Below are 19,621 nucleotides of genomic sequence, written 5' to 3'. Positions count from 1 at the left end.
CAACTTGTTCCCATGGTCTAGTGATAAAATAGTTAACAACAATAAATCATCATATTGAATCGAAATACTTAAAAATCTCAATACATATCGAATCGGCGCCCAAATATGGTGATAGTATTGAATCGGTAGATAGGTGTATCGTCACATCACATCGTAACACTCACAGATGAACAAGTTGCATCTCTAAACTGTCAGCTTTTAGGAGATGCTGATTTCATTTCAGAAGTGAAGAGATAAAGAATGACAAGCAGAATGTGAGTGGTGTCTGTGTTACCTGAACTGTGGGTCTTGAGGCCACCAGAGCTCGTGGAGCCTGTGCTACTTTTAGTCCGGGGGGACGTCACCCCCACCTGAGTGCTCATGCCTCTCCTCCAAGAGCCCGTGTGGGACACGGAGGGCGTCTTCCTCCCCGAGCCGCCCTTGTCGGACTCGTCAGAGACGTCGGAGGGGTTCCGGCGACTCCACTTGGAGCCCGGCTCCATCCTGACCCCGCTGTCTGACCCGCCGTCTGGCCTCTTCACCTCGTCTCCTGACCAGGCCTGGTGCACCGATGTGGAGGCCGAGTGCTTCTCTGCATCTGTCACAGGCTGCCAACACAAACACACACACGCGCACACACACACACTTTAGGTTGTAGATTTATTACCACTGAAGAAAGCATCTTTTATGAGACGTTGCTAAGTGCCTCTAAAAAGTAGTCCATTTTATGACCACAGCCATCAATCTAACTCATTGTATGTGCACACAAACTTGGCCGATAAAGGTTCTGATTCTGAAGCTGCGTATGTTTTAGGTAGACTAGGTAGATGGACTAATAAAGCGGCTAGCGTGGTGCTGTATCATTTATTTTTCATTTGATCTAGAACTTTACAAGGTTAGAATTTGAGACTAGAAGATTTTTGCTTTAAAGTCTCGAATCAAGTCGCGTCTTGACAACCCCGTCTCTAGGGCCAGGCAATATGGCCAAACTCTTCTATCCTCATATAGGTCCTTTCATATGTCTATAGCAAGTTCTCTGGTAGTCAATCAATAAAAAGTCTATATGAAATAACCACATGGTAAAGCCTATTTTTGTATACTCCCGTGTGAATTAAGTACTTGACAAATGAACAGTATGCAGTTTTTTCTTCATTAAGAACTTTAGTGCAAAATTATCAGATTTTCTGAGAAATTTGAGTTAGTGCTTGTTATTATCAATTTAGACGAGGTAACTATGTATCACGATATCTGGATATATGATTTTATCACGATACGATTCCATTGAAAGACGATAAATTATCATATTGATTTATCGCCCAACCCTACCTGTCTCCTAGAAGAATTACGTTCCCATAAAACTAAACTGCATTCTCAATTCTGTTCAGAGGAAAAGGTATTTTCCCTTGGATTAACACTGAAACAAAACTAAACAAGAAAACACAACAAAAGTATTTGGTTAGGCTTCGAATGACTACGTTTGTTTTCTTATTAAGGTACGGACATCAATTCAAATGAGTGAATGTTGACTTTTAGTTTCACCTGGGACAAAACCAGCAGTCTCCTGGGTGAACATCCTGTTTGTGACCCATCCACCCCGACCTCCTTCTTCCACGGACAATCTCTACAGATAGATTTGTGATACATCAAAAACAAACGTAATCCGCGACAAAATATGTTTCCGTCGAAACTTAATTCACAATGTAGTTTGGTTGTATGGGAACATCGTTTTTAGGATACGGGCTGGTCAGGGAGTTAAATCTCACAGTCAGTAAATCCACCACCACAGCAGAGAACTCCACTGGTGTCTCAAACCCTAAAGCTGCCTTCGCATGATAACAAATTTGCTCTTCACTCACTGTGAGGTCGGGCGCAGAGCCTCGCAGAGCCTCGCAGAGCCTCGCAGAGGCGGCAGGTATAATATGTCACCAAAAAGAGCACAAGGAATGCCCTTCACTGTTTCAATGCAACAACAACAGTTGCAGCTTTGAAAGGTCAGCGGTAGCCGAGGTCAGAGTTGAAATAATTTGAACTTTGAGCGCATCGCTCGGTTGCGGTTTCTCCCCATAGGAAAACAATGGCACAGCCAGCGCAGAATGATTTTACCGCTGATCATGTGTGGACGTCTTTAGCTTCCTGTGAAGGTTGTTTACAATAAAAAGAGAGGAAATAGTTGCTGATCACCCACAACTTTACATCTTAACCTGAAGCATACTGAAGGCATTATTTGAGGAGTTTTAGGAGTTTTTATTGTTTTAAATAAACTTAGCTATTTCACCAGAGCCTTTATTTGTCTAACAGCTGTTTGAGTGATGACGGCTGCTTTTAAGTTGAATCTGAAGTTGCCGAGGCAACAGCGCAAAAATGTAGCAAGCTGCTCAGAATTTAAAACAGGCTTAATCAAGCTGCGCCGTGTCAGGCTGCTGGACGGAGAGAAAGGCTCCTTTGTGTCCTCCTTTGTTTTTCCTTCAGCACCTCGACCTCTGCAGTCCGAATGGACACACGTACATCACATGGTGACCGGCTCCACATCAGCTACAACAACGCCAGTCAGCTGACAATATTATGGTCTCACGTTCCTGAAGCGTAGTGGCTCTTAATCAGTGTTTAATGATTTGAGGCCAGAGTCAACATCAGCTTTAGCTTTGTGAGTTAACATCTATAGTCTCACATTCTTCTCTGAATGCAGAGGAATGCTGGGAAATGAGGCCAAGTGGAAGGAGACGGTTGCATCAGTTTACCACTTTATACATCCAGTTTACATTATTCCAACCATTTCACAATGCCAAAGGAAATAAGGCTACTTCACAATTGTAGATCTTTCATTGAAATCAATTCACAGACCGTATGAGAAACTCATGCTGCCTTCAAATGGAACTCATGTGGTCATATTTTTGACATGGTAAGTTGTGCATCGTGTTGGCTTTTTTCTTTAATGGTGAAAAAATAGGCTTCAACGTCCAATAAAACGTCATTGTAGATCACAGCTCCTGAGCTCTGTCAGAAAACAAGCTCAAAGGCACTCAAATATGCCCTAAATGTAGTAATGCAGCGCTGATACAAAATATAAAATGTAAATAAATGTCATTAAAGTATTTCTGATTTCCAATCAGCTTTCAACAACCTAACGGCATGTAAGAGCTGCAATTCAAACATTGATATTGAAAGAAATGAAACTCAACCTTTGTAAGGTATATTACATATTTGGTGTTTAGATAAATGACTACCTGAATGTTTTGTAACTTTTCTAATAAATAAGGGAGAGGAGATAGAAAGTCTGAATTTAATGAATCCAGATACTTAATCAACTTGGAACCAGATCCAAAATGGAACCGGCTATCCCAACACATGGCACAATCATCAAACTAATTTGGTTTTCTTCTTACAGTTAATACGTCATTTTGTGTTGATTTTAGTGGTATTTCCGAGCACCAAAGTCCCTTTAGAAACTCTCATTTTACTGCAGCAGGGTCTGACAGTCTACCCCGCTCAGTACTGGTACTGGTTCTCCCTTGCCTCCCTTCTCTCCAGCGGGCCCAGCAATACGGCCTGGGCCTCCAGCAGTGTGGTGTCGGTGTTGGCTCCCAGCAGGGAACAGTGGAGCAGCGAGGTAAAGCTCTGCTCCTCGCCGGAGGAGGAGCTGCTGCTGCCGGGCGCGGAGCTCTCCACCTCTCACCGGAGCTTTGACTGGCTGGTCGCTGCCGGAGGCCCCGCTGGAGGCCCCGCTGGAGGCCCCGCTGGAGGCCCCGCTGGAGGCCCCGCTGGAGGCCCCCGCTGGAGGCCCCGCTGGAGGTCTGGAGTCTGAGCTGAAGGAGTTTCTGGTGAACTTGCATGATTTCGTCTGATTTTGTGTGGAATCCGAGCCGGTGGCACCGATGACAAGCATTAAGAATAACTAGATAGAAATAGCCAATCTCCTTGTTGATGGTCTGGTTTACTTATGTAGGTCATATAGAGGCATCAGGATGAAATTCAGGCGGTTTCATAACCAGTTAAAAGTTCCTCACAGAACATTTAAATATGGTTATGTGTGTGTGTGTAGTCTTACCTGTGTATTGAGGCCCTTGCGCTGTGCAGCGGGCGTGTTGGCATAAGAGGAGATGGAGGAGCTGGTGTTGATGTCATCTGTGTCGATGTTGTCGCTGATGCCACTGCTCACAGAGCTGCTGTCATCCCAGCTGGACACACAGAGAGAGAGAGAGAGGTTCACTTTAGTACTCTTTAAACAATAAATCTGTCAGAGTGGAGAGGATGGGGGGGAGGTCCACATGGCCGACAGCAGCTCATGTTTGGCTCCTATTTGAAGAGACAGACATTAAAATCACACATCAGACGGTCATTAGAAACACAGCAGTGGGGTGTGATGCTTCTTACACCGTGAACAGTCAGCTCTTTAGAGACAAAGATGCTTTTTGGAGCTGCAGTGGGATTTTCATTTTTTGCAAATGAAGTGATAAAACTTACTATAAAACACTTCAAAGTTCATCCTTTTTTCCTCTTTAAAATGTGCTGTTAAGCACAGATGTGTACGAGGGCATCCCCCTCTTAGTTGATTAGCCGACTAAGATTTCTTAAGCCAATTAGTCTTTTTTATGCTTTTTTCATGCTGAATGACTTATTTCTATAAAACGTATGAATATCAGCTTTACAGATCCGTCAATTAAATCAACTAATCAATTAGTCTACAAAATCGTATGAGTGTTGAATAAAGGTCCTGACACACCAAGCCGACGGTCGGTTGTCGGACAGTTCGGGGCCGTCGGTGAGCGTCTGTCGGTCTAGTTTCTGCGGTGTGTCCCGCACCGTCGACTCTAGTCTGTCAGAGGTTTTTCGGCCGATTCAGCATGTTGAATCGGCTGCGGAGCTCATCGGTGAGAGAAATCACTCTGATTGGCTGATCAGCTTTAACGAATCAGTCCGTGAGAAGAGAAACGAAGGAAAGCAAGTCAACGAGTAAAGTCAAGAGCACACACACAGAAGGCTCTTCTCGTTTCATCTTCATCTCATCTGATTGTTCCAACACATGGATATTTTCACAGTGACATGAACATCTGGATTGAAGCTAAGTGGTGAGTGAGAGTGGTGTGAAAATGGTCGGCAAACCGCTTTGTTTCACGTACGTATCATAACAACGGCTTGTATATCCGCCGTCCTCGGTCTTCTGGTTTCCCTTTTTGAATGATGAATACAGACTACCGCCACCTGCTGGTAGGGAGAGTTATTTAATCTCACGCAGGCGCAGAACGTACCGGGTGTCGGCCGTCGTCTTTGCGGTGTGTTTAAATGCAACTTGTCGGCCAAGACAAAGGTGACGTGAACAGGCCTTCATCGCTGCTAGTTCTTTGATGTCGGCTCGGTGTGTCTGGGCCTTTAGTCGACTAAGGATTTCTTTGGTAAAGGACAGCCCTAATGTCATTTCCACTTACAGTATCCCTACAGTAGGTGTGTGAGGACGGTTGTTGAAGAGTGATTAAGGGTATGGACACATACCGGATGTGTCTACATGTAAAACAAATAATCTGTATACTTCATTTTAGAAGGAAATGAAGTATGAAGTTCTCTGTCTAGTTGTGTTTATGATAAATGTATGAAAAGAAATGAGAAGAAAAACTACATTGTAACTACAATGGAAATAAAATTTAAAAAAAATAGATCCGGCTTCTCTGACTGCCTGGTGAGTCTCTTCCTTTATTCTCCATCTGAAATGACTTCAGCTTGGGTACAAACACACACACACACACACACACACACACACAGGCTGAATGGGGTTGTCTATCATATGAACAAAGGCTGGTTGGAGGGGTGACATCACAGGGTGTGTTTGTGTGTGAGTGAGCGTGTCTGTGAGTTGTTCAAACAAACCCATCTGAACAGAGCAAACACGGCGGGAGTTAATGCAGGATATTTGTAAATATGTGTGTGTGTGTGTGTGTGTGTGTGTGTGTGTGTGTGTGTGTGTGTGTGTGTGTGTGTGTGTGTGTGCGTGTGTGTGGGTGTGTGTGTGTGTGTATCCGCTGGGAGTCTGTGGGGGACAGGAAGCTCGGCCAGTTGGCAAACATCACTCTGAAAGGACCAGAGGGAGGCTGATGGTCACGGCCAGTGCAGGGCTGGCTGCACCAGAGGACTGACACACGCACGCACGCACGCACGCACGCACGCACGCACGCACGCACACACACACACACACACACACAAGACTAATGACACATTAACAACAATGTCAAGCAGGTCTTTGTATGACAGTAGTGAAACAGTAATCACCATGACACACGTTTCTTAACTATACCACATTAAACAGGGCTGCAGTTAAAGATTACTTTCATTATTGATTATTAATCTGTTGACTGTTTTTTGCAAGTAAACCGATTAGTCTATAAGAATCCCATCACAAGCTCCGTGAGCCCAAAATGATGTCTTTAAATTGTTGAAGACAATAGTTTTACTGTCCAACACAAAAAGATATTCAGTGATACAACGATGTGGAACAGAGGAAGCAACTCATCCTCACATCCTCACATCTCAGCAGCTGGAAACAGAACTTTTGACCTTTTTGCTTGATATTTTACGATATGTTGTTGGGGTGTGAATCACCAGAGGCCCCACAATACGATAAGATCTTAATGCGTTTTTAAACATTTTGCAATATGCTGAGTATTGCAATAAGATATATTGCGACATATTGCAAATCATTCCCTTTTTTCAACTGCAGATGATGCAGTTTGTTAACATGTGTTTTATATAATAAGATACAGTTTTCTCTCTGTTCATCTCAGAGTTTTCATTCACATATCTTGAGGTCAGAGGTCAAGGGAAAATGGCCATGCCAAGCGTAACTTTGGAGCGTTATTAGAGCATTCTTCCCGACAAGCTAACATGACATGGTTGACGACTGTGGCTCAGAGGATAGAGCAGGTCGTCCACCTATCAGAAGGTCGGTGGTTCCATGAGGTGTGTGAATGAGTATTTAGATCAGATCCTGGCACCTTGCATGGCAGCATCTGCCATCAGTGTATGAATGTGTGTGTGAATGGGTGAATGCTGACATGTAAAGCACTTTGAGTGGTTGGAAGACTAGAAAGTGCTATATAAATGCAAATCCATTTACCATTTGGTACCAATGGATTCTTTAGGTTTTCTAGTTTCATATGATGCAGGTATTTTCACTAGCTCTAGTATCACTAGTATGTTTCTAGCTCTAAGACTGAGCCCGCTACAACCTCTTAAAGACAGAATAGCGGCCAGTCGGATTGTTAAGAGGTTAATAGTTTATAATAAAAGATCAATACTTGATGCCCGTGAATCAATACAATATTGTCACACAAAATATCACGATACTTTGCTATGTAGATTTTTCCCCACACCCCTAACATCTAGTTTAATTGATACTGATACCAAACAATACTTTTTCCGACACCTTACAGTAGAGCAATATGAACATGTTTTCTGCTTTTTAACTTAACAAAATACTTCTAGAAAGATCAAGCAGCCAAACGTTTTATTTTCCCAAATAAAATACAGCGTCAAAGTTCCTAAAAAGGAGGAAATATCTCTCGGGATCCGACCAAGCTTTTGATACTCAACAGTTGTTGACACCTGATGATACAGAAACATTTCACTCTACGAAAAAAAAAAACTGAAGTTCAAATACCAGCACTTCATACGACTTCACATTCATCATTCATCTGTCACGTTAGATTTACAGACAAGCAAGTCAATGCAGTGTTGTTCAGCAGCCAGCCGGGAAGTCCTGAATGTTTCCCAGCAGCACATGAACACAACATCAGAATTATAGCATTCAAAAACTAAATCAAACCAAAAGATTGGTGAGTGCAATCCCACATTCAGATCACCCCCAAAATCTAATCAGCTGGCATTTTAAACAACCTTGATAACAAACTGACAAGCAGAGAGAGAGGGGGGGTAAACACAGCTTCCCTCTGGAGTTACTGGCAGAATAACTGAAACAGCAGCAGAGCGGAGACGCTGGGAATTTCAAGAGTTGAAAGCATCCGTGGAGCACACGAGTCGAGGGGTGCTGAGAGATTCAGAGTGACCACAACCGTCTCAGCTCGTCCATCAAGCCACAAAGGGAAAGTCCCACACACACATGCACAGATAGAAAATAAAGATATGTAGACAGCATGAATACACAAACATATACAAACCCACAAAGATCTCAGCACTTCCTGAACACCGACTGAACCGCTCAGCCTACTATAAGGACAAAGTTTCCTCTACACACACATAGCATCTACCTGGTCAGGGTGCCTGGGTTGCCGTGGGAACCAGGGCGCTGCGGGAAAATGCCAAGCTGGACAGAGAGCTTCATGACTTCATGCCGCTGAGAGAGTTCACACAGCCAAATGTCTCTCTGTCTGCCTCTCTCTCTCTTTCTGAGCTTTCTCAATGTCTCTCGCCCTGGCAGCGTTCCTAGATTGAGCTCCTTTGTCGCTCGCTGCTCTGATGGTTCATCCCTCGGGCACTGTTTGTCTCTCTCTGGACTAACAGAGACAGAAACCGGGGGGGAGAAGAAGAGGGAAGGACCTGCCCTACTGCTGGAAACATGAGCCTCCCCCGGGACTGTTAACCACTTCACTGCTGCAGCCACGCCACTAATAGAGCACACAAAAACACACCCCGAGCTCTAAATAAGCCGCTTCAGCCTAACAAGAATCAAACAGCAACACAAGTCAAAGCCACATGATCACAGACAAACTCCCCCTGAAACTCAAGGACAATCCTCATCCCCACTGTTGCTTTCCTGTGTGCTTCCCAGCTATGGTTTGTGTGTGCAAGACTGCAATTTCCCAGACAGATCCACCCTGACTAACTGACAAGCCAGTGCTAATTAGAGATCAGGCCAAGCGGCGTGGCCCAGCCCACAGCCTCCTGCTGGCAAAGCAACCCGCCAGTTAACCACCGCCGAGCCTTCTATGGCCAATCACAGGAGACGGACACGTTAACTGCTGGCTGGCCCTGGGAGGAAGTGGTGCCAAGTGCAGGCCGACAACTAATAGATTATCACACTGAGGGGGGGGAGGTAAGGTGCTTCTTATTCTTCCTCTTAAAAGGGTCCGTTCACCAAAACCAAAAAAAAAAAAAAAAAAAAAATTCACTTCAGGGGCAGGCAGGTTCATTATTTATTTTAATATATTTTTTATATAATTATTACGAAGTGGTGTTTCTTATGTATTCAAATCCGAATAATCTAATTTTAGTCGAAGTACGTATGTTTTAGCATCAAAATGCTATTTTCCCAAGCCTTTCTAAAAACTTTTTCCCACATGACCTGACGTAGGTTTCATGATGATGCTGCTGCATATACAGTATATATAAATTTAGATCCTTATGGTCAGCGTAGTACATACAGTAACTTAGATGGCAGTCGGCACTTTCCCAGTTTAGAGAAACAAACAGGAGTACCGGCACAGGAGCAAAGACATGTGGATCGGGGCAGTAGCAAAACACATTTTAGACATCTAAAAGAAAAGCCCACCTAAAAAAAATCAATATAAAGTGTACCCTATATTTAGAATATTTTCAGCGCTTTACATTATCATCAGACAGCCCTTTTAGACGAGCAACTGAAGCCGTTATATCTATCTACGCTCTCTTCAAAGCCACCAGACTCCCTTGACAAATACAGTAATTTGACCTCACAGAAGACGGGAGTTGCTGGTCTACTGCTGCTTGATCGATTACTTTGTTTGTTATTGTGTGACTTTGGTGAATTTGCATTAACCCTTTAAAACACCAAAGTCACACAATAACACAAATAAGCTAACCCATCAGTGCAGCGGTAGACCAGCAACTCCTGTGTTCTGTGAGTTCAAATTGCTGTTTTTATGAAAGGGCGTTATCTGTGTTCTTTTACGTTTTTTTCAAATGGAAAGGAGCCGTTAGTAAAAAGCAGTAATATAGGTTACCACAGTAAGCTAATCAGTAAGGTTATGAATAATGTGAATGCAAGCACTAGCTGACACAAAGTTAGCCGAGCTCAGTTTGGAAATAACTTAAAGATTTTTTGAAATGGGGTTGTATGTATACTCCCGCGTTCTGTTAGGTAAAATTACTGTTTTTGCGAATGTAGTCTGGTTGCTTCAAGGAGAGCGACAAGAACAGCTTCAGTTTCACAACGGAAATGTCTTTCTGACGGCGAGGTAAAGCGATGAAGATACTCTAAATATAGTGTAAACTTACACTGATATCCATTGATTTTTTTAGGTGGCTAAAATACGTTTTTCTTCTGCTCCCATCCACAGCTGCTTTAACTCGCCACCAGACAGCCCTTTCTGACAGGGAAGGCAGTATATCGCTCTCTTCAAAGCCACCAGACTACATTCACAAATATACAAAATACATTCATTTGACCTCTCAGAACGCAGAAGTATACATATAACCTCCCAGTTATCTCCAAACTTAGCACAGCTAACTTTGACTCAGGTAGTGCTAACATTCACATTATTCATAACCTTATTGATTTGCTTAATTCGGCTGAGTGGACGTTTCCATTTGAAAAAAGAAACAGAAAAGAACGCAGAAGGACCCGCCCTTTAACCTCTTACAGCATCCACTCATTTAGATTGTTTGGGGATTTTCAGATTTCGGTCTTCACCACAATACAGTTGGGGTGAATGGGACTTTGTTTTTGGTGCTCACAGCTATGGAAAATGATTGGATTTGTGTGCAGTTCAAACTTTGTGAGCGAGCTAAGACTTCATTGTCTCACTCAGTAAAGAAGCTGAAAGGCCTGTAAACCGGTCAGAGAGGACAGCAGCGGAGAAGGAAAAGTGACCCAAATCAAGCCTCTTGCCGGGTCCCTCTAGAAAGCTTTCTGCTTTCCCGAAAGGGTCAGAGTTCATAGGCCAAACCTGCAAAGAGATGAGCAGAGCGGGGGAGGAAAGGAGGAGGGGGGCAATGAAAAAAAAGCTCTACCATGTGGGTCAGCCAATAGGAGTGTCTGGAAGTGTCCTGAGAAAAAGGCCGTGGTTGTGTTTGTTTAACTGTTCTTGTGCGTGTCCCTCGGGACTGCGGTTGGCCTGGCAGCACTGTAACCCCCCTCCTGAAAAAACCCGTCCGACACTGGCACATGCACACAGGATGTGTGCCGCAGAAATGTACACACAGACATGCGGCCACAACAGAGCCGTGAAGCAGAAGTAAGGGGATTTCCTGTGTTTGAGGGGCGACTACTGGTCCTCACACTGCAGCTGGTTGGTAACACACCAAATCTCTGTCCTCACAGACGGACAGACAGACGGGGGACGATTCTGACTGTCTCGCTGACTTTACAGACCTCAAGGTTGGGGGGGGGACACAGGTGAGGTTGTACAGACACAACATCAGGACAGAGGAGCTGGTGTTGAGACTTCAATCCAAACATAGCTCCATCAGAGACATGCAGAACACTTTATTCCTGTTAGTTCATATGGTTTGCATAACGGAACAACGTGAAAAACTCGTTTTTCTCACGGCGCAAGGACACAACATGATTGTTTATCAAGTTTTCAGTGGAATCATATCTTGATGATCTGAGCTTTTGAAATGTTTTGATATAAATGTCGATATAATACCTGACTTCTGGTACCAATATCAAACAATATGTTTTGATGGCTTAGTTGAGGGATATGAATATGTTTCTCTGCTATTTTTCATTTAAAGGAACAGTGTGTAGCATTTTGGGAAATCTATTGGCAGAAATGGAATATAATATTACTAAGTATGTTTTCTTTAGTGTATAATGACCTGATAATAAGAACCGTTGTGTTTTCGTTAGCTTAGAATGAGACGTTTATATCTCCATAGGTAGCAGGTCCTCTTTATGGAGATCACCGGATCAAGAGAAAGAAGAAAAAGGTTTTATTTCTCTGTAGGGTCCTTTCTATAATGCTGCCAGACACCTATAATAACAATCTGAGCCCGTCAGTGGCAAAAACAAGAACTTTTAGTGAACGTAACGTTACATTGACGCTGCTCACTTGCCATCGCAGCTCGTTTCGCGGCTGCCGGTTAGGCCTGGGGCAATATATACATATTAAATCAATATTGTGATATGACTAGATATCGTCTTAGATTTTGGATGATGTAATATCTCCATATCGCCCAGCCCTACTGCTGGTTACAGCGTTCTCCTGCAATACTGGACCAATACTGGACAACACACTCAGGAATGTCTGTCTCTCTCCCGTGTCTGGCTCCATTGTCTCCCGTCTTTGGGAAAACATTTGCTATCTGCACTCTGAGAATCTATCAAAGCATTTCGATCCCTCTGGCTGCCTCTCTTCACTCAGATTTCCTCTAACTTGTCTCTTTCTCTCTGTTTGATGTGTAAACACACACTCCCTTGGATTCAAGCGACTGACCCGGATCCATGGTAAAATAAACTCTTCACACATGTGACACGCATCACCGGATACAGGCACACGACTCCGCTATGCTGCATCCGCTCGAAAAGCGGAATTTAAAAGACTAACCGGAGAAATGTGGAATTTCTCACGTGTGTGCAGACATACTTAAACACACACCGCATACCAACCAGCCCATTGTCGCCTCGGTGCTAGAATGAAACACAAGGCTGTAACTCCTGCATCTACACCTGTGTGCTATCAAACTGCATCATGGGATCCCTGGGGGCCAGATAATAAAATGAGGAAATAAAACATTTTCAGGAGTTAACGTTGAGCCACTTGTTTTTTTTCCACTATGAGCTTTGCTCCCACAGATGCTCTCAGTTGCTTCTCCATCTGAACTTAATTTCTAGTCACACAGCGCAAACATGTGCAATAAATAAAAGTTTTTTTGATAAAGAACCAGTATCTAAAAATGCAGTAAAGTCTTCAAAATCATTAAACTGCATTATGCTTGCCGCGTTGTTCGGGCACACACCGATTACATTACTTGGCCACCTCCCCCACCATCGTTCTGCTTTATTTCTTGAAATAAAAACCCATTTGGTTAATTTTTTTTTCGTATCAGCGCTGTGTTATCAATACATAGTCGGAGGACGGATGCTACAAACTGAAAGTGAAAGTGTTTGCTACGTACAGTGGTAGCAGTGGTCAAGTTTCCACACATACAGGACGATAGAGAATTGGCAGATAAGACAATGGCGGAGGATTTGGTGTCAAAGTGAAAAGCAAAAATATTTGGGATTTAAATCCAAAGCTATAAGGGAACCATAAAGTTAATAAGGCAATCTGTAAAGTTTTGGTATGAAGCTGTGAAGACGGAGCGGTCACAGCTGGTGTGCGTGGCGCAGCGGCGCCACATGGAAACCTGCGGCCACGCAGCGAAAGCTCGACCGGAGAGGCCAGACGACCAGCCGTCCAACGTTAAAGATCAAACTCAGCGCTCTACAGATATTGACCATCATCTTAAAATTTCCGGTGTAATCGGTAACACTGGTGTTGTCACATGTTTATTAATTTAAAAAATGTAAACTTCCTTATAGTGACATCCCCAAACTGCATACTATTTAAGTGTGGAAACAAAAACACAACACACTGATTTCCAATTAATTATAGAAAACATGGATTGACTACCGACAGTGTGGACAGTTGTTAAGCTCAACATTAACCTTTTCTACCCCAAACATAGTTCCAACCCACAGAACTAATATCAACTCTTGTAGAGACCCCAAAGTTTACAAAGATACATTATACAGATATATAATATGTTAGGCTGAATTTGGGGAAATGTGTTTAAAATATTGCATTCAGTATAAACATCATATAGCTTCAATGAAGAGCTGGAATAAGCTGATATTATATAATAATATTTATATGATAATATCAGATATTAATAAGAGGATTTGTCCAACCTTAAAGCTACTTAAGGTGAAATAAAATGGGGAAAACTGTGACTTAGAGGGTTAGAATCAGAAATTAAACAAACATGTTCCCATGTGAATGATACCATTTGGGGCTCAGAGGACAAAATCATATGTTGGTCTGTAGCCTGTTACATTATCTGGAGTCTGTGACATTAAAACCTCTCTCACATGGGCAAGAATGAAGGTCAAAGCTGCAAAATCAAGAAGTCTGTCGATAAGGAAGAGAGTGTTGCAAGACAAGACCATCTTTGTCGCTGGAGGAGAGCCCATTCCACGGCTGGCCGAAAAAAACACTCAAAAGCCTTGGGAGGCTGTACACTGCAGACTTATCTGCCAGACAAATGGGGAAGCTAGCTAAGCAACAACTTGCGGAGGGCTTGGCAAAGATTGAGAAAAGCCATCTGCCTGGGAAATACAAAGTGTGGTGCTACCAATACACACTATACCATCGGGTGATGTGGCCATGAAAGATATGGGAGATTCCCTCATCAGAGGTCAGCAGGATGGACAGCCTCGCTAACAACTACATCCCAAAGTGGTTGGGTTTGCCCCGCTGCTTTTCAGACGCAGGCCTCTTCGGTCGGAACATGTTGGAGCTCCCTATGAAATCCATCAGTCTAAGGTACAAGCAAAAGATGGCATGCCTTGTACTGGAGCTGAAGGACTCCAGCTGCACAGGTCGCAAGTGGAAGGCGCAGGCTGAGGTAGACCATGCCATCTCTAGTCTGCAACACTGGATGGGGTCAGTCCAGGCCAGTCTGGGGAACACCGCAACAGTTCTGGTCAAAAGCCACCAAGAAACAGCAAAAGACCATGGTGGTGGATGAAGTCACCAGGCTAGAGCAGGAGCGCTTCCACATAAAGGCAGGGTCCCCGATGAGACGCTACTGTGAATAGGCACATCAGCTGGGCAGAAATCTGGAGGACACCATAAGCCAGACTTAGCTTCCTGGTAAGGGAAGCCTACGACACCCTTCCATGCCCCCAGAATCTCACCCAGTGGTTTGGAAGTGAAGTTGGCTGCCCGCTGTGTAGCAACATCAAGGCAAGTCTCCAGCACATCTTATCAGGATGCAAGGTGGCGCTGACCCAGGGATGCTTCAAGTGGCACCCTGACCAAGTCCTGGCCAAACTGGCCTAGGCCTTGGAGAGATGTAGGGTAACAGCAAACCAAAGAGTGGCAGATGTTGGTGGACCTCAGAAAGTAGCTGGTCTTCCCGAGAGAGATCACTACAACCACTCTCCGGCCAGACATCGTCTCATAGTCTGCAGTGGAGAGAAGGGTCCTCGTAGTTGAACTTACCATCCCCTGGGAAGAGGGCATGACAGCAGCCCACGAAAGGAAACATCTCAAATACTCAGAGCTGGCGGCAGAATGCTAAGATTTATCTGGTGGAGGTCGGATGCCGAGGCTTTGTCAGCAAAGCAGTAGTCCAACTGCTCCGTGGTGCTGGCATGACGGGGTCAAACCTGCGGAAAGCTGTGAAGGAGCTAGGAGAGGAGGCAGAGAAAGCCAGCTTCCGGAGGAAGTTGGGGCCAACAACCATGTACAGGCAGCTGCAGGGAGTGGCGGGGAGACGTCCAATATGCAACTGTCACCCCCGCCGGAAGATGTACTGGTATAGGGGGCGAAACATCAGTGAATGGCGGTTTCCAGCTGATGACCCTGCAGCTGACCTGACCTGACCAAATGGCATTGGTGGAGGTGCGACAGGCTGACATGCCGAAGCAGGAAACAACACTTCACCTGTACAATGATCTCTCGCATACAGATTTTTGTCCCCGAGCTTTTCCTGCAGCTGAAACGTGGATAATCAACTTTATCCAACCTGCACGAACCTGCTGACTTCCCACCCACACCTAAACTCACGGAAAATATCAGTCAGGGGAGGTATGGAGGATTAAAACTTACCCTGTGCTGAGCGCTTCACAAACCACTCACTGTAGAAGAATTAAAGTCCAACATGCTCTGCTCCTTTGCTAAACTCTTATTGTTTCCTCCTGACGGCCTGCTTCAGATTCCAGACGTGAGCCTCTGACCTCTGTGTTCCCCTTCAAAAGCTGCTGGCTCTGTGGCTAGTTCAGCTGGCTGAGGCTCATATACTTTGCAATCAACACGTCCTGGTTTTGAATCCTGCCCGCAAACTTTGTCGCATGTCAAGCTTTTTTCTCTCGTTACTACATCATAATACAGCAAATAACCTGGACAAAAACAAGCTTAAACAAACAATATGACAGAATAGTGAGTTCAAAGATCGAGAGAGAGCTGTGGATGTTAGAGCAGCAAATAAAAAAGAGAACGTGTGGGAGAAAAACCCTTATTTACCTGAGTGAGAGCCCCACCCTCTGCAGTGTGTGTGTGTGTGTGTGTGTGTGTGTGTGTGTGTGTGTGTTTCCTAGGGTGAGGCAGGTTAAAAGCCCAGAGGACGGAAAGATGGGCTGCTGATACAGTATCCATGGCAACGGAAACATCATTTCTCTTAGGATTGTCTCTCTGTTTCTCTTTCCTCATAACAATCCTTAGTTTTCGTCGATTCTTTCTCCTTTTCTCTCCACGTAAATCAACCGAGATGCTCAACCCCAACCAACGCCGCCATCTCCTCCACATGTATGTGGGAAGCAATTTTTTTCTAAATATGGTTACACCAGAACAAAATCTACATCCTACCAAGTCAATTTAGCTAATTACAACTGTTGTTTTTTTATGAAACAAAATATGCCAGTGCAGTTACATTATTCCAATGTGGTTCCAATCCAAATCAAGCGATAGTCTGTACTAGAGCTGCAATGATCAATCGGTGAGTTCTCAACTATTACATTAATCGTCAACTATTTTGATAATCAATTAACTGGTTTAAGAATTTTTTGAAGAAAAAATGTCAAAATGTCAAACTGTCTGATTCCAGCTTCTTAAATGTGACTATTTTCTGGTTTCTTTCCTCCCCTACGATAGTAAATCTTTCAGTTGTGGACAAAACGAGACATTTGAGGATGTCATCTTTATCATTTTTTTTATAACTTTCTGCCATTTTATAGATCAAACAACTAATTGTCAAATCAAGAAAATAATCGACACAGTCTACAATGAAAATAATCATTGGTTGCATCCCTAATCTGTACTCTAGGACAAGACTCCCCCAGGCATTTTATTCTCAGGATTGTACATCATTTCATTCAATGAAGAGTTACTGAAGTAGCTTGCTAACAATTTCAATTGTCAATTATTGTCAGTTATAGCAAGCTCGTTCGCTCAGTTTTTAATGGGCCAATAAGTCTAGACAGTTCATTCAAAAGATCATTGACTCCGGTTTTATAACTGTCTGCAAACTATTCCTCTTTAGTGGAACAGTTTATACTCTGAAGGCACGGTTACACATGTGCGAATGCAGGCGAGTGACCATCGCCTGCTGAGATATTCGCGCTGAAAGTTCACCAAAGTTGAACTCCACGTGAATGTGCTTCGCCACCGGAAGCAAATGTATTTTTGCCCCTTTGTTCACATAGAATGCACATGTTAATTTGGTGCATGTGTGCCGTGCCTTGAAGAGGAGGGCTGCAAGCTACTTTAGCTTCTACCATTTTGGACTTTCTGGCTCGTCGTTCTATCAAAGGTCAGCGCTGTCAAGACGTCTCCTGGAGAGTGGAGCCGAGGTCAACGGTGCAAATATGTGAGTCCAAGTTCAGTGAAGTTGAATTTGATGGAAAGAATTGCGCCTCCACAAGTAAATCCACTGATCATGACAATACCTTTGGAATGCATTAATTTCACTGTAAAACATTGTCGTTTTAAAAGCTGGTGAGACCTGCCCTCAAGGCTGAATGAAACACTGCTTCCTCACAGAAAATTCTCATTGATTTGTATTGAAAAGAACATTGTTTTCACTTTAAAAAAAAAAAAAAGCAATCCTGTCTAAAATGACTAACGGATGTTTTTGCTGTGTAGTTGGAAGAGAAGAGCGTTCTGCAGCAGCTGGTCTATGTGAGCATGTGTGGGAGCATCCCATTAACCCAACTTGGGAACATATTTGACCGTACATCTTGAATTAAACCGCTACAGATTTCGGGTCAGACTGCTCCAGCGTGCCCCAGAACGCCTCACTGGACTGGCTTCATCACACACACACACACGCACACACACACACACACACACACACACACACACCACTGGGACGCAGCAGAACTCTGCTTTCAGTATGAACATGTCTGGGAGGCATTTACAGTATTTAGTATTCTAGGAGAGTCAAAGGCTGTGTGAGAGTCTGGATATCTGAGGAATAGTATTTGGTTGCTTAAAGTGTGTTGTGAGTAAAATTGTGTGTGTGTGTGTGTGTGTGTGTGTGTGTGTAAGTGCAGAAGATAAAGGGAGAGCAGACAAAGGATAGGTGTGGCTGTTTGGTATCTCGGACCAAATGTTTAACACATTCTCCTCTCAGTCAATGTAAGGTTATATTTACAGAAAGCTTTCCTTTTTAAAGACCAAATCGATTGCGTCAGTCTACTATGACTTAAAGACATCACGGCAAGTAGTGAAAAATCACTGAAAGCCCATTTTTAGCTCCAGTAAGATTGGAGTTCATTTTCAGTTTGAGAAGATATATTTCCTACTTTTCTATTTGACCTGTGAACAGGACTTTCTGGTCTTTTAGACTTTTCTCTCTCAGTGTACTGTGCTGTGTCTCAAATCGTATACTTCCGTTAGTATGCTTCCTGGTAGTACACTGTACTGTAATACAATTCAGACGGATAAATTAACCCAATAATGGCTTCTATCCGACAACAGTATAGTGGTAGTGAAAAAAACAAATTAGTTAGTTAGTTAAACGAATGTATAACTTAAATTTGTATAGATCGGTATTCGCCGTTTCAATTGCAACCGCTGCAGCTTCCTCACACGCCATTTTCACAAGTCTGAAATAGGTCGCTATGTAGAAAAGATGGCGAGTGTCCAGCGTTCCACACTCAACGTTCTGAGTACAACATCCGGGTACTTAGAGTGCACTGCATTTTGCCCTACTCCTCAGTGTGAACGCACTTACAGTATGCACTCAAAATAGCAAGTGTATGTACGGAAGTACGCAAATTGAGAACCATCACTGGTGTTATCATGGTCTGTTACCAACATTGTAGCCAGGTTCAACATAGCCAGCATACAAAGAAGTAAATGGACATCTACTGGCCTCTCAACCCAGAAGTAAAACAGAAGCACAGCACTGCTACAAATGTCATACAGTGTCTAGTTTGTCCAAGCATGCGAGTCCTGGTGTGACTGAACTATTACTACCGAGTAGGGCTGCAGCTATCAATTATTTTAGTAATCAAGTATTCTACCGATTATTCTATAGATTAATCAAGTAATCAGATAGAACATACCTTTACTTTACTAAGGAGCGCCATATTACATTTAACAAAGCCTTGATGCAAAGAGTTTACAAAGATGATTTTTAGTTATCGAATTACTCGACGAACCGTGTCAGCTACTATTACCAAGCTATCAAGTAGTGTGACTTTACGGCAAGTCGAAATGATTACATGTTCAATGATCCACAGCTTTCAGATTATGTAGTTTATTGGGCTGTCAATTGTTTAAAATATTTAATCGCCATTAATCGCATAATTGTCCATAGGTAATCCCGATTAATCACAAATTAATCACACAGTTTTTATCTCTTCAAAAAGGACCTTAAAGGGAGATGTGTTAAGTATTTAATACTCTTATCAACATGGGAGTGGACAAATATGCTGCTTTATGCAAATGTGTGTATATATTTATTATTGTAAATCAATCAACAACACAAAACAATGATAGATATTGTC

General features: G+C 43.4%; 1 protein-coding gene across 1 annotated transcript in view; it reads right to left on the bottom strand.

Annotated features, from left to right (window-relative positions):
* The window catches only part of nav2a (neuron navigator 2a), a 412,350-nt gene that overhangs the window by 56,702 nt on the left and 336,027 nt on the right, over nt 1-19,621 (bottom strand). The window contains 2 exon segments of the mRNA XM_037796117.1: nt 275-587; nt 4,025-4,154. Of these exon segments, the coding sequence (XP_037652045.1) occupies nt 275-587; nt 4,025-4,154 (443 nt within the window).

The sequence above is a fragment of the Sebastes umbrosus genome, chromosome 2, assembly GCF_015220745.1.
Source record: "Sebastes umbrosus isolate fSebUmb1 chromosome 2, fSebUmb1.pri, whole genome shotgun sequence".
NCBI classification, from domain to species: Eukaryota; Metazoa; Chordata; class Actinopteri; order Perciformes; family Sebastidae; genus Sebastes; species Sebastes umbrosus.
This window is presented reverse-complemented; position numbering and strand designations above follow the sequence as displayed.